General features: G+C 34.1%; 2 protein-coding genes and 1 non-coding gene across 3 annotated transcripts; 2 read left to right on the top strand and 1 right to left on the bottom strand.

The window, feature by feature from the left end:
- The first annotated feature begins 3,709 nt into the window (after window positions 1–3,709).
- LOC106660969 (facilitated trehalose transporter Tret1-like) lies at window positions 3,710–10,385 on the top strand. Its single transcript, XM_014384048.2, has 3 exons — window positions 3,710–3,791; window positions 8,443–8,620; window positions 9,113–10,385. Exons 1-3 carry the CDS (start codon window positions 3,752–3,754, stop codon window positions 10,269–10,271), a joined length of 1,377 nt encoding a protein of 458 aa, XP_014239534.1. The 5' UTR covers window positions 3,710–3,751; the 3' UTR covers window positions 10,272–10,385.
- On the top strand, window positions 5,173–5,244 carry Trnad-guc. The gene has a single exon. It is a non-coding gene; the product is annotated as a tRNA-Asp (tRNA).
- Window positions 10,386–21,043: 10,658 nt separating the features above from the next.
- On the bottom strand, window positions 21,044–21,450 carry LOC106674376 (small lysine-rich protein 1). Its single transcript, XM_014407031.1, has one exon. The coding sequence runs from the start codon at window positions 21,401–21,403 to the stop codon at window positions 21,149–21,151; it is 255 nt and encodes an 84-aa protein (XP_014262517.1). The 5' UTR covers window positions 21,404–21,450; the 3' UTR covers window positions 21,044–21,148.
- Window positions 21,451–23,682: the final 2,232 nt, after the last annotated feature.

Genomic DNA, 23,682 nt, shown 5'->3' on the forward strand with positions numbered 1-23,682 from the left:
AAATTGTTGCAGTATTTCACTAGTGATTATTATCCATTATTAATCGTGGCGAAACGTTTGTTCGCTGTCTCTCCAATGATCAGTTGATGTGACAGGTGACCTTAATGCATGTATAAGTTGCAATAATGGTGCACTTTTTAAACGGGTTAAAGTCAAGGCTGATAAAAGCTGAAGCTTTACTGTACTTACAATTCTTTGACTCTTATCGGGAGCAATGACAGTTAGATGATGTGATTTCGCTTGTACAGCCAGAGAGTCCTTGGATCCGAACTCCTGCCGAAGACGTACGCCGATGATGTTGGGAACTCTGGCCACGAGGGACAACCTCCGCGAGAGGCGGCGGCCGAGCCTGGCTCTCCGCGTCGAGCCGGTTCGCGTCACTTCGTCCATCGCGCACTTATGAGATGACACGCAGTCGCACACTTCACGGCCCGGACACCGCTACAGTCGGACACGCACTGACGGCCGGGACTCACAGCTGACGCGAGCACGCAGGAGGGGGCCCGGCTACCCGCACTACCGATCCGTTGGTCCGGATTATCGCGCCCCTCCCCCGCTTCCAGGCTAATAATACGTTCTTACGGCGTCGATTTAGACAACTGACCGCTCATTTCTTACTTTATGTACACTATACTTTACCTGGCATGACTTAATTTTTAATACTTAATTTATCGGGATCCATACCCCGGCGGACAATGATTATGCTTTTCGTCGCCCATAAAGCAAATTCTGACAGCCCCTAACCATCCCTAATCAAAGTCGTGAAAGGATTTCTTGCCTAGACGATGATGCTTTACGAGCTTTGGCCGAAGAAAATCCCAAAACAACTATTCGAGAACTTCCAGAGAATCTTTCGGTTAGCAAATCGACCGTCGCTGACAATTGGTCCACTGGTTATTAGTCCACCATTAGAAAGGTGAAAAAGCTGGAAAGTCCTCTTGCATTAAACGACCGCCAAAAAATCATAGGTACGAAGTTTGCTCAACACTTCTTTGCCTTTTTCCTTTCTGGATAAAATTATTACTTGTGATGAAAAGTGTATTCTTCTGGACAGTGGCTCGACAAAGGAGAATCACATTTTCAAAGCCCCCAACTTATACAAAAAAAGAAGATGGTGGGCTTCATTTGGGCTACAGTTTCTTGAATCCTGGCGAATCAATGCCGAAATGTATTGCACTGAAGAATTGAAGGAATTCACCAGAAATTGGCATCATTGAAGCCATCAGTCGTCAAGTCAGCCGGGAAAGGCGGATATTTTTTACACAGTAACGTCCAGCCATGTCTAACAACCCGAAAACTGTTGGAACTTGATTTTGGCTCGAGCCTCCCTTTCTCCAGACTTCTCGCCTACCGACTAATATTTTTTCAGACACCTAAATAATGTTTTACAACATGCAAGATTTATTGATTAAACGTCTTCAGGAAAAGCGTTTACAGATTTTGTTAATAATAAAGACTCAAATTTTTTTTTATTTTATAACTAAGTGCCTACATTATTACTAAATAAGTTAGTAAAATTAATAAATGTAAATTAATAAGTAAAAAGACAGATTTTTACTTATTAACTTTTTTTAACTGGTGGCCAAATCAAAGAGGAAAAGAAAAGGGAAGAAGAAAAAGGCATTCAGTTGTTTTTTAAGTAAATTTCTCTCCTCAGAACACATTAAAATAGCTTTTAAAAATCATAAAACAGTCTAGAAATCCGGTGTAATTTACAACATTATTTGTCTGAACTGTCCACCAACATACATTTGCATTACATTACAATATCTAGAAAAACGGGAAAACAACACATCTATGACTGTAAAACAGCAAAATCTAATCCCACAGCATTGGCCAAACACCACATTGAAAAACAACACAATTTTTATTTTAACAAAATGCAAATAACAAACATCAAAAACAAATACAAACGCAACGTTCTAAAACATTAACCGAGACACACACAGCATTAATTACTGATACAAACTCAGTCGTAGCTACGGCAACATCATAAAGTAAATAAACTATTAAGTCTTATTTTTATATTTTCCATTCCTTCGTTATCGTCCTTAATAATTAACTTCCTTCCCAATATTGAATGCCGAATCGCTAATCCAATCCAGAAAATCACTATTCTCGACTTCCTTTGGGTTAAACAAAACTGCCTAAGATCAAAGAAAATATTCCAGATTTACCGCGTCCCCCACATTGTCACAATAATATTAAAACAGCAGAATACAAATTTACGTTTCACAACACTTTCACACAAAAACCAATATGACACTAGAAGAATAGCACCACACTTTATGTGAGTATGAAATACTTTGTTAAAAATTTATATTTACATCTGTGTTGTATTTTTTCCCAGGCCCTGAAGATGACCCGAATAAAGGTCGAAATATCGGCAAAAAAATGAAAAAGATGCTTTCCTAAACTACCTCATTATTGAATGCTTCTCACTACTTCAACAAATTATGAGAATTTAGAGTAGGAGATATTTAAAGCAAACATATCAAAAATTTAAAAAAAGTTATTTGGCTACATTCCACATCATCAAATTCTTCAAAGAAGATAGTTTTTCTGTCTAAATTTTCTTTTAAGATTCTTTTAAAAATTTCCTTTTTTGAACAGCTGTTTTATCAATTTTTGAACTGATACCAATAAACATTCGATACAGAACTTGAAGAAGATATACCCCCGCTAGAATGAATGTGTAATTAGAACGGAAATTTATCTTTGATAAATGAGTGTCTTTCGATAACATAATTTTTCATTGTCATCTATCACGTCCAACATAATTGTATGTCAAGAGCCTGCTGGATGATTACCTAATTGTTCCACCCTCCCCTTCCAACACTTTCGACGATAAAAATTGTAAACATCTAATCTTCGAAAGGTCCATTTTGAAGTCCCTGTCGTCCGTGATATAATTGTTATAATTTATTGAACGATTCTTAACATAATCGTATAATTTCTGAATTATTGAAACTATTGTAGAATATTCGTTCGAGAACAATGAACTCCGAGGTTTGGTTTAGTTAATGCTAATTATCTTCTAATTAATTATGCTTCTTTGTAAACACTTTCCCTGCTGTGTGATTCATTCAATTCATTCTTACTTGTGGGAAGTTGGATAAAAAGAAGACTTCACTGTTTTAGTAATGCTTAGGTTTTCTATTCGGAAAGAACGTTTCAAGATGAAATGATTAGATGAAATTTTTTATAGAAGTAAACGAATAGTAGCAAAAGCAACGACGATCACCGGAAAGTGTAGTGAAAATAATAATCGTTACGACTACAGCGATAGTGGAAATCACGTGCAAGTGTGGTTTCCTATTTTCAGAAACTTGGGTTTACTAATCGTTTACACGCTTGGGTGCACTCAAGCAGCATATATTACTGTTCCAGATTTCCTTTCAAAATATCATGTTAACTATCAGTTTGTTGAATAAAAAATTATCCTTAAAATATGAAGACCAAATTTAAAATTATACTGCAAAATATTTATAAAAATCGTATGTATATATATATAATGTAATTCGTATTCTTATGAAACCAACCCTAATACTGAATTACGCGATATTAGTCATGTGAAAAATTTACACAACCCACCACGTTAAACTTTTACGATTTAACAAATAAAAGAAATTTATGATCTCCTTTTTTTTGTCGTCAGAAAGTCTGGAAGGCCATTTTCATTATTTAATTACATAACTTGTAGATAAGTGGCCCCTGAGACATCCTTAGTTCATTTGTCGACTGTGCAGTGATGGGGCGGCAAATTCGTCAGTGGCTGGCATGTCTGACATGTAAGTAGACGATCAAGACAATTTGACTATTTGTACTAAGACGAAATCGGATCAACCTGAGAAGTAAACAAGAAATATTTTACCTATACGAAAATTTTGAAGAAAATAAAAGAAATTTAAAATGATTTCAATGGCTATTATTCCTGAATCGTTCGTAGTGGTTAAACATGATCTGTACAAACTCAAGGCGGCCGCATTCTTTGTTTACATAACGGTTTCATTTTTTGTCCATAAGTATAAACTTGCGTGTATTTACGGCCATCGTTGATGCTGTTTCTCTTCAAGTAAATGCCAGCCTGTAAATCTATGAACGTTGGAACAAATTATTCAGAAATCGTGAGATGCGGTTTGGTGTGATGTAGGTTTCAGAAAAACATTTTCTTTATCGTACCAACGTTTCGATCTTTATTGAGATCATCTTCAGGGCCTGGGATTTACAAACATTGTTTACAAATACATTTAGGATGTGGAAAAGTGAATTTATACTATGCAAAATATATTTTTTATATTAATCAAAGTATTTCTACTCACTCAAAGTGCTTGTCTTCTGTGTAATTGTGCCGTTCTTGCGTGTCGTGTTGAGAGTGCCAGAGTGCCAAATCCAAAAATATTACCTACAGAACAAAACAAACATAAACGTAATTTCTTAGAAATGGTTTATATCAACAGAGGGGGTCAAAATGTGCTTAAAAAGAATCTTATTTTATTCACCTTTTTTTTTATTTGCCTACTTTAGTAGATGTGTCTTTTGATTTTTGTAAATGTTAATATACCTGGTCTAAATACAATCTTGCATATCATTTTCATATCCTAGTTAATAAAACTAATCGACCGATATATAACAATGTTGAAATACATCCACAACAAAGGCAGGTTTATAAAACTCATAAGAAAAAAATGTAAAATGTAAAACTTTAAATATATTTTCATATATTTTGCTCGGTTCCGAGGACTCATTAGCAAAAACGCTCGGAAACTTATGTAATAATTTATTATTATTAATATCACAAAAAAAGTTACACTAAAACCTACAATCCGACGTCCGAATACTCCCCACATACATATAATAATATAATTGAAAAAAGTTAGAACAAGTAAAAAGGTCAAAATTTATGCGGAGTAAAATTAAAAAAACAAAAACAAAGGGGAAACATTAAAAAAATGTAATAAAAAAATATATACTTACAGTTTATAAACGTATAGTGTTTCATTAAAACTCCCTTTAATTTCACCCGGTTTGCAAATCCCTCAGTAGAAAATTGTTCAATTTATCTCTCATTAATTTAAACTAATATTTATTAATTTAAATAATTATAAATTAATTTGTCGGCAGGCTTGAAAGAAAAGGTGCTAGGCTCTTTTAAATTAGATTTAGTACAAGTCCTCGGTAGTATAGTGGTCAGTATCCCCGCCTGTCACGCGGGAGACCGGGGTTCGATTCCCCGCCGGGGAGTATTTATTTTTTAATTTTCAAGATTTTTTAAAATAAAATATCCTTGTTTACTCTGAAGAGTTTTTAGATATAATTTTGTCTATATTGTAAAATAGCTAGGATTTATATTCTATCCAACTGTAATTGTGATATACATATTGCAAATATTCAGTCGAAGCGATAGATTTTATTCTGTATTCTTGTCCATTTTTTTAATATTCTTCATTAGTTATTGTATTTTTTGTATACGACATTTTTATTCAAGGAATTTTTTATTTTAAAAAAATTGAAATTATTTTTTTGCTTTATTCGGACCTTAAAATCACATAGCAACTATTTTCTGTAGTTGATCGTCATGTTTGACCAATTGTTCCTGTATATTTAGGTGAAGCGAATAATTTAAAATAAAAATACGACAAATAGAATCTAGTTTAATCAAACAAAGAAAAGAAAAAGATTATTAATTATTTTAAAAAATACAACTGCTTGTTAATGCTATTTAAAAACTCGTGAATATCAAATTTATCTCGTATTTGCGGCATCATTAGAGTACTAAACTAAACATGCCCAAAATACACATTGAGCACACGAAAATATGTTTTTCCGTTTTAGGACAAAATACGAGAATGTTTACGGAGATAATAAGCCCACCATTTGATAAATAAAACGAATTCGATAAAAACTGTCATAATTGTTCAACAACAATATCTCAGTTTGCGCGAGTAACTTTTAGATTACTGGTATTTATTTTTTATTAACAATTTTTTAATAAACAAATTAACCAAAGCTTGCGATGGGTCTAGGCTTGGCTCCCGATCCGAACTGGTGGCTTGGTACAATGTTTGTTTTTTCAATGATGGGTTTCAATATTTTTGACCAAACGTTTTTCAATAATTTTGAGAAAACTGGAAGGAATGAGATGGGCCGTACGATGATACTTCGTGTAGTGGTTTTCCCTGGGTTTAGTAACTAGGTGATCTTAGCAACTTTTCAGACATTACGGAAATGCCTAAATTTGATTGCTTCATTAAATGAATTCGTCAATTTTAAAATTCAATTTTTAGAAAGCTTTTCAAAATTATTCCTATCAGATCGAATTGTGGAGCTATTCTAGAATTTAAAATGATTTTTATTTATTTGGCTATTTCTGTCGGTGTGAAATATTTAATAACATATTCTGTTGGTATTTTTTCGCCTTGGATTATCTAAGAGTCGATTTTAGCAATGTCATTTGGTTTAAACGTATCTACCAAATGAATTTCAAATGTTTTAGCATTGTTTTTATTATCTCCTGTCCATGAGCCGTCTTTTTTTTCTAAGACGCGGAATTGGGATGATAGGTTCTTTAATTTTCGTGTAGGTTTTCATAACGAATAGTAGGGTTTAGCGTGTCCTGTTAACTTTTCCATGTAATAGGGATGTTCACGATCTTTGTGTTAAATATGTTAACTTTGTCAGGTCCTGTTAGATTGAGAAAAACGATGACGTAGACTTGTAAGAATCGGCTGGTAAACATTGCTCGATAACAGGCCAAGGCCAATGTTAGACGTTAGGTCGAAAATGTAGTCACATTGCTATCCGTTCGGGCGTAGGTAACCAACACGTCACCCATGAATTTAACAGCTGTTTTTTGTTTACACGTATTTTTATTCTTAAATTAGACCGTTAATTAAATCAGACCAATACATTTCGTTAGTTAATTTCTGACCTGTTCTTATATTCTCATTCATAACAGATACATCCCATATTCTATAAAGTTGTAGGCTGTTAGATACAATTTAGGTATGTCGGCGTGTCATTTGTTAGTACTTTTCGAGTGCATAGATAGCATTTTGAATGAAACAGTTGATTAATGTTCCTTTTTATCAAATTCTGTCATCTGACAATTTAACACAAAAGAAAACCAAAACAAACAACAAACCTTCGTGGATAGCAAGGATTATAGCTTTAGTTTTGGTTCTACTAATCGCCACGCGCAGCATTTCTTTATTCCAGTTAACACAAGTTAACATCTTACAAACATCGTGAATGCCCTTAATTTCTGAGAGTTTCTCCTTATTTCACCTCTATTTTTAAAGTTTGTAATTTTATTTATTTATTTGTATTAAAAATTGAATTATCAACATGGTTTCTTGATTGTTGCCTTAGTCTGCTAGCTTCCTAGCTTTAGTTTTTCATGACTCAATTATCTAATATTCTTTTTGGACGTTTTACAAATATTCTTTTACTTCTCTAGTATTTCCTATTATTCCATGCTGCATATCCTACGATATTAAAATTTTCTTCTTCCCGATCAAGCTGATCCTTTGTTTTATATTAATGTTTAGCCTGATAGTCCTGATTTTCAATTTGAAATATAATACTATTACAGTCAGTAGTATATTTTACGAACATCTTTTTTTGTCCTTCATGTAGTTTTAATATGATTGGACAGTGGTCAGAACTTGAATCAAAATTTTTCTCAATATTAATGAAATTAGGTGAGACTTTTCATGATTCAAAAAATCTAGTAGTATTTTTTATGTTTAGGCCAATAAGTGAGCTTACCTGTTGAATCTTGTCACTTTCTTAGTTATTTTCATTTTTCAGTTGTTTATCTTGACTCCCAGTCAACTTGTTTAACGTTAAAGTCCCCTCCTTCAATGTAACTCTCTCCTAGATTTTTTAGGAAGTTTGTATAGTAGTCGATTTAACGTTGCGTTTAAGTGGACAAAACGTTGCGCAAATTTTTACTTTTTGCTTGAATGATTTCATAGAAATCATGGTTCTTCGATTTGTACGTTCTTCGTACTGGTCGATGATATCTTTAATTATGACCACTGTCGCCACTTCTTTTGTTGCTAGGGTGAGTGATATATAGCCTCTAATTTAAAAAAAGGTTGTTCCGTCACATGGGTTTCTGGGATCAGACAAACTTCCATTATAGAAAATTAAAACTTTCAACTCGTGTGTTCTATTTAGGACCATATTTGCGTTATTGCGACTGCCAATGTAATGGTAAATTTAGTGATTATAGAATCATGAGCTCCCATTTCGTCTTCAGTCCTTAAACATCTGCGAACGCATTGAAGACACTAGCAAAACAATCTAATATCAAAGAACAGTAAAATTTCCTTAACGTGCTTGTTTCTTTGGACATCCAAAGGCAATAGATTTTCATTTTGTTACAATTATAAAAATTGGCAATAATTTTATTGTTTTGTATTGTAATTTTTCCAGGTACAATATCAGTTGCCATGACAGGGACTTCCTATGTTTGGACAGCGCCTCTCCTGGTGCGTCTGACTTCACCTGAGAGCCCTCTGCCGATGACCAGCACCGAAACCTCTTGGATTTCATCGTTCATCGAGTTCGGCGAGCTGTTCACCACCATTCCAGTCGGTCTGCTGGCAGATAGGTCTGGAAACTCTTCTCTCCATAAACAAATAATCTGGGTTATTTAAGATCTAACAGAACAACACATCATACAATATTTGGAAAGCGGTTTACTTCCAGAGACTACTTAAGTTTATAAAGTTACATGCTTTTCTATCGTACACATGCTTGTATACATCACATTATTTACTATTGAGGGAGAAGATTGATCAAAATCCTGAGGTCTAGTGGTTAAATTACAGGAGGGGACCACTGCTTTGCACGTATCCATCCAACTTATAATTTCCTATTTAACAGATTGTGCTGGTAGATAATAACTAAATTTGAAACGTTTGGAATCAGTACGTCCTATGAAGGACAATGTGCAATGTCTCAGACACAGCTTCCGACCTTTTTGACCAACTATCCTTTGTAATACTAATGAAATGAATTTTGAAAGGTTTTACCCTTTGGATAATCAAAAACATTTGTTAAGTTGTTTTATTTAAAATCTTGGTTTGATGTTTTTTTTCAGATATGGAAGGAAAACTGTGATGCAAATTTCAGCCCCGCTTATTCTGATTGGTTGGATTCTGACAGCGACCACAAGATCCATTCCCATAATTTTCCTTGTTCGGATCATCCACGGGATAGCTCTTGCAATCTCGTTCACCGTAGTGCCGATGTACATCGCAGAAGTGGCCGAACCTAAAATAAGAGGGGTACTCGCAGGACAGTTCCAGTCTATGTGGTACCTCGGTTGTTTGTACGCGTACATCTCAGGTCCTTACCTGTCGTACAACAACTATGTTTACGTATGTGCTATCGTACCTGTGATATGCTCAATTCTCTTTTTATACATTCCCGAATCGCCTTATTATCTTTTAATGGCCAACAACGAAGAAAAAGCCAGTGAATCGCTTAGCTGGCTCAGAGGAGGCTGCGATTTCAAATTCGAGTTTCAAAGGATCAAAGAATCCGTGGAACATGACATGAAATTGAAAGGGAGTTGGAGAGATTTGTTCGCGACGAAAACAGACAGAAAATCGTTTCTCATCGTGCAGTTCTGCTGCTTGATTAAATACCTCGGAGGTATGGCAGCTGTAGCTATATACGCTTCGCAGACTTTCCATGAAGAGTTGAGCAATTTACTGGGAAGCGACGAGATGACGATCGTCTTCGGTGTTATTCTTTTCCTCACGACATTTTCCGCGGCGTTTCTGACAGACAAAATAGGTCGAAAACCATTGCTCATCTTTTCGTCTGGGGGTGCGGCCTTGTTCAGCTCAGTTATCGCTTTGATCTACTACTTAGACAGCCACACTGAATTAGATGTCTCGTCGTATAAATGGATCAGTTACGTCGCGATGATCAGTTTCTCGGTCATAACGAATATCGGGCTTGGGCCGCTTATGCAGACCATCCAGGCCGAGTACTTCCCTTCTCACACGAGGGCCATCGCAGGCGGCATCACTGAGATGGTCGCCGCCATCGGAACTTTTGTCTGCATCATCCAATACCAGACAATCTCCGACTACTTCGGCACTTACATGAACTATGTCGTATACTGTGTCGTAAATATCATCGGTATGGTGACTTTCGCTATTGTCATCACGGAAACAGCGGGGAAAAGCCTTGGACAGATACAAGATACTTTCCAACAAAAAACGAACGATAATAAAATCAGTGCGTAAAATTATTTAATTTTATTTATTCAATATATACAAAAACACTGACTGATGTATACATTGAAGAATTAAATGTAGTTTTTATTTTGTTCTAACGCACCATTTAAGTTGTTATTTTAAAATGGATGTTTTTTTACTTAATGAAAATTTTAGTAGCATTTTTTGTTTGTTTTTCAACATTTCCCTCACATATCTTTATTTAATAAAAAAAATATATTCCATTGTGGTAAAAGGTGACATAAAGGACGGTCCATTAAATACTAACAATTATATAATTGCCTCTTTAGGTTCACAATCCCATTTTATTATAATATTTTCCCATATATATATANATATATATATGACCATCAACGAACAGTTTTAAGTGTTAGATGTATCGACGACGTAGATGTCACCATCACTCTAACACTGTATGGTCTTCAAAGAAATTGTAAAATAGATAGTCTATGAAAAACGTAATTATGTCAGTCTGTACACACTTTTAAGTTTGTTTTGCCTTGATGATGACGTTAAAGAATAAGTTGAAATCTCGGCAGTAACTTCTGAATTTGGTTTTTTTATCAACACCATACCGTCATCAAGAGTATTCGAGACCATCAAGGAAGAAGATGGACCTTTTTCAGCCTGTTAAGGACTGGTCCGTCGGCGGTCGCAACGGTTAAGGTGTTGACAGGTAGGGCTGGGCTGGAAATTTTTTTCTTTAAACTACTTTTCTTACACTATAAACTATTAACAAAGTCAAGTCCAAGCGGTCTAAAATTGAATAGAAAGTCCTCCAAAACTACGCAAGGCCTTATATTTTTTTGTAAATACCGCTGCCCTTGAGTTGGGAGGTCTACCTCAATTACCAGATTCGCCGGATATACCATAGCGCCTTCTGATTAATATCTTTTCCGGTCAATGATAAACATTTGTTAGAACAAAGCCTTTTGTGTCAATGAAGGAGTAAAAACCGTTGTAGTTCTCGATATAATGTTTAAAAGCGTCTGTAATATTTTTGAAAATGTCTGCAGCATAGCTGGAAACCAGTTTACGGTCATTTCGGTTTGTCTTTCTTAGCTGTAAATAAAGGAAATCTATAGACAACGCCTTAATAATATAACTCACAGAACGACCACTGAACATGAACTGGCGAAACCAGTAAGACATCAGTTCCACTTCTCATCAACTTCACTGAGTTACAGACGTCATTACCTCATGTCTCGAGCAGAAACTGTACGCGACTGGAGATTTTCTAGATGTTTCTCAGGTCTTCGACGAAGTATGACATGAGGGATTATTATACAAATTCAAAGTATTATTTTTTTTTTTACCCCAGGCCTATTATCTGATTATACAATCATACCTTAAGGAGAGATTTTTCCCACTAAACCAAGGAGAGGGGACTTCTGAGATGAAATAAATGCTTACAGGTGTAACACAAGGGTCAATACTCGCTCCTCAGTTGTACACAATTATTACTTCTGATATGCCCACAAATGCACTTAGCGTCACATATGTAGATGAAACCGCCATATTAGCAAGTCATCCCTCTTTTACTTTACTTATGTTACAAATCCACATATCAACAATTGAAAAATGGGGCAATCTTTAGAAAATAAAGTTTAACCGCTCAAAGTAATTGCATATCACCTTTACCCTCGATCGTGAGAATTGTCCTAGTGTATACTTATACATGTTAAGTACTTTGGGTTTATATTAGATAGAAGACTAATGTGGAATCTACACTCACGATTAAAAAAAAAATTAAAAAATTAAAAAAATTTAATTAAAAAAACAAACAATTAAAAATGCTTTATTACCTACTCAACCGGTATCAAAATTACCGTTAAAAATCAAAACTTTCGACATACACATACCTACTGAAATCTATTTGGATGTACGGATGCCTCCAGTCCTCAAGTCAAATATTCCAATCTGCAAAAATTACAATGTTTTCAAACCAAAATTTTAAGTCTAATTGTTTTAGCCCCTTTTTACGTAAACGCCAAAAGGTTTTACACCCATCAAAACATATTACAGACATTTCAATAGGAAATTACAGAATCACACTAACCCGCAAATACTCCATTATTAATAACTCCATTCCAAATTACTCCATTCCACACAATTACCACATAAGCGACTGAAAAGAATACGAATAAGGATCTTCTTCTTTATGCTATCGGGTTGTCCGGAAAATAATGCAGGATTTTAAGTTTTCATTAAAAAAAATCTATATAAAATATTCTGTTTACGTTTACAGGATTACTCATTTGTNGGGAAATTATTTTGATTAAAGAACATTGCTTTAAAGTAACTAGTTTCTTTTTTTTTGTTTAATACCAAAATCCTGCATTATTTTCCGGACAACCCAATACTAGGGGTAGCTTTCTTTATAACACCCGTCATGCCACAATCATCTGCTAGTTGTATGTATGCCATATACAATTGTAGATTTTAAAAAATGAAGTAAAAGAAAAGAGTCTTCGATGGATTTATTCATAAGATGTTTTTATGTTTGAAATTTAATTTATATTAATCTCCCCCCTTTTTGGCTATTGGCTAATTTTTTTGTTCAAAATGATATGGAATTTTAAATCAAATTAAATTGTTTTCTGGTTTTTAGATGAAAGGAGTAACATAATTTTTAAATTAAGTTCATCAATCAAAGCAGTTTCAAGTTCGGTAATATAACTTTTTCATATCAACTAAAAACCTTAATTAATTGTAATGTTTAATTGGTCAAGCGGACCACGAAATTAGTGAATTTAATATAAATATAGTTAAGTAGTAAAATTTTTCCAAATTTCACAAGTCAATTTAATATGCCTGATCGTTGTTTTATCTCCCCTTTGTTGTATCTGTTTCCTCTTAATGCCTCTAAGATTGAAAAGACGGAGTTTTTTGTGTAAAACAAAACTATTATTAATTTTGTCATGTTATTATTAAATTTATAATTGAGTTAATTAAGTTTCTACATTACCCTATGGGCGTATAACTAAAGTGATAGGAAGAATTGGAGCCAAAGTTAACTAGTTATGCATGGGGTTTTACTCATGCCTTCTCGATCGCAAGCATATCGGGGCTTGTGTACTCTCGTGAGAACTTCGATTTTATGCAAAGGGAAACCCTTTTGCGTCAGAGATGAGGTTTGAAACCGTTCAAAAAAAATTTTTGGTCCCCGTAGATAATGAAGCCCAGAAAAAATAAAACAAAAGGGAGCGAGTGCCCCTCTTCAGTGAACTAGGAAACCAGGTTTGAGATCGTCCGGGCTACTAATTTTTTTCACCAAGGATTGCGATTTGCATTTAATAGCCCCTTTATTATTAATGTTTTAACCACGGAAAGTATTGAGTTGGGGGTGAAAGAAACGTATAAAAAAAATTAATAATATGCCGGTTAATAATCCAATTGGAATAATAATCAAAATTAGTTCAATTAATTATTCTTTTTATCTTACGTCTTGATAGGATTAAGGATAGGATTAAGATGAAAAAGTCTGTGTCACGAGTGGAATTCGAACCCACGACCTTCGGTTTAATAATTAATTGTAATATTAATCCATTTTACGTTTTAGTGGTCAATGGACCATGTTACTTCTTTCAATTAATTATTCTTTCTATGTAAGGTATTGGTTGAGATAAAAAAGTCAAGTGACAACAGTGACTTTTTGATCTCAACCAAGACCTTACATAGAAAGAATAATTAATTGAAATTAATAACAATGTGTTTTGTAGTGACCGATTGTTGTAATTTAGTAAAGTCGTGAGGAGCTGTCAGGAATAAAATATTTTAGAAAAACACCTTTTCCATTTATTGGGCTAGTGCAAAATGCAGGTTTTGAAAATTTGTTTTATTTTCGAAGGTGCTTGTCATGTAAACAAAGCTAAATTCTCAAATTTAATTGTTATTTTTTATACAAAATATTTTAGTTTATATTGAATTTTATTAGAGTGAGGATTTGCGAAATTAAATATGTCCATATAAATTAAATATTATATATTGATTTTCCCCAAATTTATTTGTACGTATTTAAAGTTGGGCGAAGTGAGGGACAAACCGCGCGTTGAGAGACAATTTGATTTTTTCGATCTCGAAGACAGGGAATGTCGCGATAGGCCTTCCGTGGTCGACGTTGACCAACTCAAAACATTGATTGAAGAAAATTCACCTACGACAACACAGGAAAATGCGGAAGAGCTTAGTCTTGACCACTCAAACCTTGCTCGCCGTCTGGAGCAAATTGGTAACGTAAAAACGCCTGGCAAGTGGGTACCACATGAACTCACTGACGCCCAAAAAAAAATCAACACTTTTTTTGCACTTCTCTTATGTTACGACGCCAAACTGATCCATTTCTCGATCGAATCAGGTGCGATGACAATGGATTCTGGACGATTTCAGGAGGCGTACAAGTCAGGGGTTGGACAAGGATGAAGCGCCAAAACACTTCCAGAAACCAAATATGCACCGAAGAAAGCTTATGGTGACTGTTTGGTGGTGCACTGCTGGGGTTGCTCACTATAATTTCCTGAATTATGATGAAACTATCACAGCTGCGAAATATTGACAAGAAATTGACAAAATGCACTGGAAACTGCAATTTCTTTGTCTAGCATTGGTTAACCGTCAGGGCCGAGTCTTCTTCACGATAACGCCAGCCCTCAAGTCGCAATGCCGGCCCTGCGGAAATTTAAAGACTTGGGATGAAACCTTACCTCACCCTGCACTTTTACCCGACTTCCACTTTGTTAGGCATTTTGTTAGAGTACTCGGCGAAACCGAAAACGCCTTCGAAGACTTTATTGTGAGTCGAAATAAAGATTTTTATGTCAGTGGAACAAAAGCGCTTATTATATGTTAGGAAAGGTAAATAAATTGTGATGGAAAAATATTTCGAATAGATTTTTTTTTATTTTATAAAAATCAAAAATATTTTTGACTGTCTTTTCAATAGCTTCAATATATTCGTCCAATCCGAAATGATATTATGGCTGATCCCTGGAATATGCTCTGGATATCATTCTTTAGAAGTTAAGACCTGGAAGACGTTTTTATTTACAAATTTAATTTTAGTTGAATATTACAGGTCTATGCGAAAGGTATATTTCCAAGCATACATGATGTTGTTCACAGCAGCTCACAATTGAGCAAATGCATTGCAAACAGAGAAAAGGAAAGCCCATAGGATGTTAGATGGCGGCAAGAAAGAGCAGATCAATTAGAATTTAATAAAAGGTAGAATAATATAATCAAAGATTTACAGGAAGGTGACTTTTTTTGGCTATTTTTCTCTGTAGTGAGTCTACCTTCCTGGTCCTTCTTCTCTTCATGAATTTCCTAGTAAAGTCCTCTCCTTTCCTTTTAAAGTCCCCTTTTTTCTAGAATAGACTGGCACTGGAGGGCTAGTTGGTAACCTGCTAGGGATACAACAAGACCTACAAGACCCACTGGCGTTCAAGTTAGAGTCACGGCAGCCTAACACCGACTTGCCCTATACTTATCACAATTTTCTTTATACTAGTTCGTCATCAGAAGAAAAAAATTATGGAAAAATTATTTTAAAAAAAGAGGGGTCAATATCAAATAAATACAGAGAACAAAATTAATTGGACAAAATAAATACACAATACAAGGACATGGGCAAGCCTATATTTATCCCGATTTTCTTTACACGTTTAGTTCGTCACCAAACACAAGAAAAAAATATTAAAAAATTTAAAAAAGAGTGGACTATACCAAATAAATACAGAGAACAAAATTAATTAAAAAAAAAAATAAATGAACAATGGACATGGGCAATCCTACTCTTAGTCAGATTTTTCTTTCTTTTTTTGGCGTTACGGTCTTCCTATTCGCTATATCTAGTTATTCAGATTTTCTTTGCATGTTTAGTTCGTCATCAAACACAAGAAAAAATACAGAAAAATAAAAAAAAGAGGGGACTATATCAAATAAATACAGGAAACAAAATTTAAAAAAAAATGAACAATGGACGTGGGCAATCCTACACTTATTCAGATATTTTTTCTTTCCTTTTTTGGCTTTACGTCTTCCTATTCCCCATATCTAGTTATTCAGTTTTTCTTTACAAGTTTAGTTCGTCATAAAACAAAAAATTGTAGAAAAATAATGAAAATTAAAAAAAGAGGGGTCTATAAAAAATAAATACAGAGAACACAATTGATTTAACAAAATAAATTAACAATGGACATGGACAATGCTATTCTTATTCAGATTTTTTTACACGAGAAAAAAAATATAGGAAAAAAATTTGTGGTGATTAGTGACCCGTTAATCGATATTTATTTAGAACTCGTGAGATGCGGTCTGGTGTAGGAAAAAAAGAGGGGTCTACATAAAATAAATACAGAGAACAAAATTAATTTAACGAAATAAACAAATAAAAACAAATAAACATATAAAATTAAAAAAAGGAAGAGTTGTGAAGTAAAATATATACTACAAATTTTTACATAATTATTTCGGGACGAAGGAGTAAATGTAACCCTCCTACTGATCTGACTGGGGGTCCTCATATTTAGAAGTAACTACATAAAATAAAAAATTAAATACGTAAGTAAATTAAATTAAATTTTTAAAAACCTTGCCTTACTTTTTAATTATTATTATTATTTAGAGTAATCATTTCGTTATTATATAACTATTATTACTACTCACTAAAAAAAAAAATTTTCTGTATTTTTATTTTGTTTTTACTTTTTTAATAATTTTCTCCTATTGTTATTTCCTTTACTTTTTCATTGGTATTACTATTTAGGGTAATTAGACAATTTGCTAGTATATAAATGACATTATTGGTCATTGAAAATTTTTTGTGTACTTTTCTTTAATTTTAATAATTGTAAACATAGTTACTATTGTTCCTAGTGAATCTTTTGTGCAAGTCATTTTTATGGCAAATTCTGGCAGGCGGCATTATTAGCCAAGCCATTCAAATTTATAGGTGTTCTCTTTTAAAAATACAAAAGTATTAAAATTAAGAAACAGGAAAATCTCCAATAAATAATACTTAATTTGAAGAAAAAAAATTATTTTAAGTTCAAACTGACAAGCTAACGCATATGCCTCCATCTTACGGGTACAAGGAGTACCGACAGAACGGGTTTCCAGACGTTAGATGTCGCTGTACGCACAATCTATGCTCACAGTTGCTTGCTCGGGGAACCCTTTTCTAAAATTTAAACTGCCATAAAAAAGATGGTATACAGAGAGCATAGGTCACTAATTCGTGGTAGTAGATACAATATGTACAAAATTAATTTTAATGTAACTTATTAACTATATTTTTATCTATACCTCTTCTTATATACACTGACAGGCAAACAATTCCACTCAATTGATTGCTTTTTTAATTTTCTCGATAAAAAAAATTCTGCCATTATTGTTTTATCCAATAATATTTGTTATCCTATGTTTTAAATTGAGAATATCAATTAGAGGTAGGTAAACACACTTAATCTTTAATCCAAAACAAGGATAAAGGATTTTTCAATGTTTACTTTTTACGGAATTTAAAATGTTTATTCAACTCATTTGGACTCTGAAGCAATAAACTGTTTAGTTTTCATTTTTGTTTTCTTAATTTCAATTTTTAAACTTAAAAATGCCACATAGTGCTGAGGGTGTTGCGCGTATTGTGGCACTTATTGATGATGGACGTTTCATCAGGTATGCAGCACACTGGGTCCTACCATAGTAGCCCGGTTCGGGCCCTAGGGTAACAGAAAAACAGGATGACCGTTTTTTGACTGAGAATTTCGCGAAACCGGCACCTTACTGTTGTTTAAGTGATTCATCAGCTCCAGGAAGTTAGAGGTGTCCAAATTTCTGAAAGCACTGCTCGAAGAAGATTAAATCAGTATGGACTGATGGCTTTTCGCCCCGTAAGAGGACCAGAAGACACTGAATTGCACTGCTCGCATTTGCTCGAGAACACAGGCATTGATCATTGGACGACTGGTCTGCTGTACTTTTTACAGATGAGGGTAGATTTGTTCTACGATCTCCAGATGGGCGTGGAAGAGTATGGAGAAGGCGAAATGAATGGTTCGAAGCTAGTAATTTCTCTCAGAGCCAACCTTTTCTAACTTTCTAACTTTGGCTATTGACATCGGAGTTCCCTACCAAACACTGCTAGACGCCGTCAGACGTTTTCGAGAATCTGTGTCCAACCATTGAAGGCTCGTTTCTGAACGCCCTAGAGTGACAGAACCACAGGATGACCGTATTTTTACTGTTGTCTGTTCGAATTAGAGCTCCAGGAAGTTCGGGGTGTCCAAATTTCTGAACGCACTACTCGAGGAAGATTAAATCAGTATGGACTGATGGCATTTTGCCACGTAAGAAGACCAAAATAAAGAGCCATCGGAGTTCAACTACAGGATGACCGTTTTTTGACTTTGAGAATTTTGCGAAAAAGGCACCTTACTGTTGTTCAAGCGATTCATCAGCTCCAAGAAGAAAGAACGTACCTTGAACTAAATAACATCAGGTTCGTAGCATGGCCAGCCCTTTCTCCAGACTTGATCCCCATCGAACATTTATGGGATAACCTCAAAAGACGAATAAGAGCACGTCCATCACTTCCTTATACACTCCACCATTTTGAAAGGACTCATCGGGAATAATGGGCTAACCTCCAGCAAAGAAACAGTTCCAGACTGGTAGAAAGTATGCAGAGTCTCCTTGGAGATCTGGTTAAGGCAAAAGTAATAAATACTCGATATTGAAATGTTAATTAAAAATCTAAAACAAAATTAAAAGAAATTATTTTCGTCTTTTTTTCATTTTCCTTAGGGATTTATTTATTTATTTTACTTTTTAGATAAAGACTCAATTATTAAGAAACGTGCAACTTTGATACATATGAAGTTATGTTACAAGTGAGAGGAATTTTATGCCTGTTAGTGGATTTATTACTATACCTTTTTCTATTATTTTCTATACTTATTCCTATACATACACCTATTTTATTTATACCTATATTTCTTTAAAATTGAAGTAAAGAAAGAATGTTTAAAACAGAATATTTAAATGATTTAATTATAAATAATTCACAACCATGCTCACCACTGATTTTCTTGTTTAAAGTAGTCATTTTTTTAATTAACTAATAGTTTTAAATTTTATATTTTTAGGTCATTACAGATTAAAAACATCTCAGACAATAAAAAATTATCCTTTATATTGTCGTTTTCATATACACATTAATGAAAATTGTTTTAACAAATTGGCTACATAAAATATAGTGATTAATTTAATTTTTATAACTTAAAAATTTAATTATATTATTTGCTGTGATGACATTATTTCATCATAAATTATTTACACAGGGTTTACCCTTTTGAAGGCCAAAAATAAAGATTAATTATTAATATTATTATTAATAATTTTTAAGGGCTTTTGAACGGTTAAAGTCATTTCACGTCCACAAAGATTAATTATTATTATTATTAATCCATTTACGTTTTAGCGGTCAATTAACCAAGTTACTTCTTTGAATTAATTATTCTTTTTATATAAGGTCTTGGTTGAGAAAAAAAAGTCAGTGTCACGAGCGAGATTCGAACCCACGACCTTCGCCTAAATACGCCGCTGCTCTACCACTTGAGCTATCGTGACTTCATTATTCCTTATTATTAATAACAATTTGATAATGTTGAGACCAAAAACACACAGACTGAAGATAACTACTTACCACATATATCAATAGTTGAACTCTGAGGGCATACACGCAAAAAAACAAAAAATAATAATAAAAAAATAATAAAAACGAAAATTAAAACACTCACAAAAATAACTGACAAAAATTTACATATCGTACGTCACAAAGAAAAAAAACACACTCGCAAACTTAGCTAACACAGTATTAAAAAAAATCTAGACAGTATTTCTACAAGGACTCAAAAACAACATAAATTCAAACTTCTCGTGTAGAAATGTGTGGTGATTAGTAACCGTTAATCTGGATAATTCAAACAACATAAGCAAAGAAGAAGTGCCCAAAAATAAATACCCAAAAAGGCTAAAATTATCGACCAGGCTACGTAAGCTTTACTCTTACCTGCTATGTACAGGTATGATAATATCCCACCTAGGTCAAACTTTAAACCTTTTGTTCGTCATTTCTGACTGGTGAAAGCTAGTAAATACACAGTGTATCACCAGAATTGTTTTCGTTTTGAAGTGAAATGTTTATTATTTACAAGTACAAGGTAAGAGAAAAAAGGAAATTTTGTGGTAAAATGCTTGTGTCAGTGAATTTACTTGTATGGAGACACCTAATAGACATATATCTGATTAAGCATTAAGATGTTTCATTAAGTTTTAATTTATAAATAAAATTTGACAAAACGTTTATGAAAGAGATTTTTTAAATTCTTCTTCAAAAACCATGCTTGCAATTTTCAAAAAGTACTGTACTAACGAGGATCGGAGTTTCATGCTGTTTTTATAAATTTCCTGATAAGAATACAAATTTAGTAAAAAAATAATATTGTAAAAATATTTGTGGTCCCAAATCTTTGACAATATTTTCTGACAAAAACAAAATGATTTTACGTGATGAAGAAACCGCAAATTGACTAATTTGTCTAATTATTGTTAGAACTTACTAGGAATCTGAGTTAACTCAAACTTAACTCAAATCAAAAAATGCGTTGAAATTATGAAATGTTATTAAAATTTCATAACATCATTATTCTTGAATTGATAAGGTTTGAAACACTCTCCTAAGCCTTGTCTGTTTAGATTTGAGTAGTAAAACAAGAATGTGCTGTTCAAAAAAATTTATTTACCTTTACCCCAAAATTACATTAACAAGATGGGAAATCATAATATTCACTGATTATGTCTAGGTTTGTGATTTGATGACGTATTTATTTTTTCTTTCCTTTCTTCTTCTTTTTAGCTGCTTCTGGCCACGGAAAGCCTCTGATCTTCAGCACGTCCATCACATTGTGACAAGTGTAGTAGGCGTTTTCGACGGCGTGTTCGTTGAAGATGTCCACCTGGCACCTAGACTTGGACCTTCCCTCTTTTCTTCCACCGGTCTTGATAGCTGCCCTTTTCACAGTTTTCTTCTTTTTCTCACCATTTTTCGCCTTGTCTTTCTTCTTCGACTTCACCGGCATTTTCCCTTGTTAACTCGATAGCCGGGTCGCCCCTGGTAACCGACGACGCTCACGAATCGATCATTCTTGGGGAGGGAGACGTATAAAAGGAAAAATCGTTAACCTAATTTTAAGCAATTTCGCCCTTTTGTAAAAGTAAGAATGGATACCGGCCTCGCTACCAGATTACACGAATGTCCGACTGTTACAAAAGAGTCCCTAAACAGATCCCAATTGCTCCGGTTTCAATATAAACGCCTGTCATTAGCCACCGTTTGGGTTTCGTTTTTCTTGTCTAGCCGACTGTTCTGGAATTTTTTTCCTAGTTTCGAGATTATGAAAACTCCGGCTTTATACGCCGGGTTTCTTATCACGAGAGTCTAACTTTCCTTTAGGGGCCTAGGAATTCAAATAATTACACTTTATCAATCATATAAAAAAACCTTTAAAAAAAATGTACAATAACAAATTTCAAAGGTAAAACAATATTTGTATATTTAATTTAAAATATTTGCGTACTAGAAATTATACAATCGAAGTTTGGTCGCTTCCGTTCAACCTAGTTTGGCGATCTCACTGTTTTGGTTTGAGGTCGATTCACACCCATCAGTGACGTGTGGTCAGTGCAGTGGACTTGAGTGGCCAAAATGGGAATGTTTCCATAATATCAACTTTCGATTATCGCAGTGATTTTGGATGAAGAAGAGGAAACGGAAGTGGGTCGAACAAGTATGGAATAGGATGGACAAAAGGGGAATTTTCTACACGTTAGAAAGAAATAGTGGACAATGGGGCAAAATTTTGCTTCCTGTATAACTTAAGACTTACACTTCTTAATAAATTAAAAAATAATATACGCACGTTTAATTAAATTACTTCCCAAGTGGATTAGAGGAGTGAAAGTCGAACATAAGAAAATTAACATTTACAGGGAGTAAATGCAACGACAGAGGCATTTCGTGTACGACAAAAATTAACTAATTATTTCAATTCTGATGCTGGATCTCTCCCGTAGTTATCAAATACCCATTTTTTCCTATTTTCCTCCAGAGAGGATTCTTGAAATCTGACTCCATATATTTTGAAATTGCCTGATCAAACAATACAGGATCACTTCGCACCAACTCAACGTGATTTTCGTCATTCATGTGGTACGGCCGTGAAAACTGTAAAATATCGTCAACAAGAAATCCGATTATCACGGTCCGGTGACACTGTTGGCACGGCCACGGTCGCGCGTCGGGCGAATGTGAACAAAGCCATTCACTTTCCAAGTTGAATATTTTCATACGCGCCGGTGGAACAAAATGCCGGTCACGGTACTGTGACGTTACTGACGTGTTTGAATCGACTTTCAGGCGCGTTTTTGCCATTTCAGATCAAGAAAGTTCGTAGATGATCAAGTCATAAGATCTTCAAGTCGCAGACCTCAACATAATATTTAACGAAATTATACTATGGATGAGATAGTATAAAACCTCACTATAAATAAAATTAAAAGTGGATAATATTCACAAAGTTCAATAAATTTAAATGATCGCATCTGGATATCCAACAGGTAGTTGGACGTTAAGCCCCCCTGCATGACGTACGTTACTTACATTCGTATGGTTCACAAGAATCAAAAACATCATACATTAGATAAAATATCATAAAAATTTTGCATTTTTTGTAAGTGATAATAAAACGATAATTCATCATTGCCAAATTTTACGCCGAGATTTGGAGAATTTGTTTGCTGATTATATCAGTGTACGGATGAGTATAGATAATAAATTTATCAACAATACTTTCTTCGACATTCGAGTTCCGGCTGGACGCATAAATTCTTTTATGTATACATTTCGCGTTACTACAGAATGCATGTTGAGTTAGGTTAGGTTATGAATTTTAGGTTAGATGGATTAGAGTTTTGTTAGCTTAGAGTTAAGTAACATTTCCGTTATTCGAGGTTTTTGTTATGAATCAGTAAAATATATCGGGGAAAAGTGCGATTTATTACATTGACGACTACAGTCGAAAAGTATGAAGTAACATAATAGAGGTATTCACCATGTTTGTAAGATGTTAACTCGTGTTAACTCGAATATAGAAATGTCCAGTAAGATCGTGAACGCCCCCTTCTTTTATCAGAATGTTAAACGTTAATTTTTCCGCATTGCTGCGCGTGGCGATTGGTAGAACCAAAAATAAAGCTATAACAGTCCTTGAAGGCTTGTTGATGTTTGTTTTGGTCTTCTTTTGTGTTAAATTGTAAGATGCTAGAAGTTAATAAAAAAGGAATGTTTATCAACTCTTTC

The sequence above is a fragment of the Cimex lectularius genome, unplaced genomic scaffold (assembly GCF_000648675.2).
Source record: "Cimex lectularius strain Harlan isolate CLEC.00 unplaced genomic scaffold, Clec_2.1 scaffold456, whole genome shotgun sequence".
NCBI lineage: Eukaryota > Metazoa > Arthropoda > Insecta > Hemiptera > Cimicidae > Cimex > Cimex lectularius.

What these genes read in the sequence shown, in the direction of transcription:
- LOC106660969 (XM_014384048.2), top strand. Translation starts at nt 3,752, where the DNA reads ATGGGGCGGCAAATTCGTCAGTGGCTGGCATGTCTGACAT. An exon ending in GTGGCTGGCATGTCTGACAT is followed by an intron (nt 3,792 to 8,442) that starts GTAAGTAGACGA and finishes TAATTTTTCCAG; the next exon opens with GTACAATATCAGTTGCCATG. An exon ending in GTCGGTCTGCTGGCAGATAG is followed by an intron (nt 8,621 to 9,112) that starts GTCTGGAAACTC and finishes GTTTTTTTTCAG; the next exon opens with ATATGGAAGGAAAACTGTGA.
- LOC106674376 (XM_014407031.1), bottom strand. Translation starts at nt 21,403, where the DNA reads ATGCCGGTGAAGTCGAAGAAGAAAGACAAGGCGAAAAATGGTGAGAAA.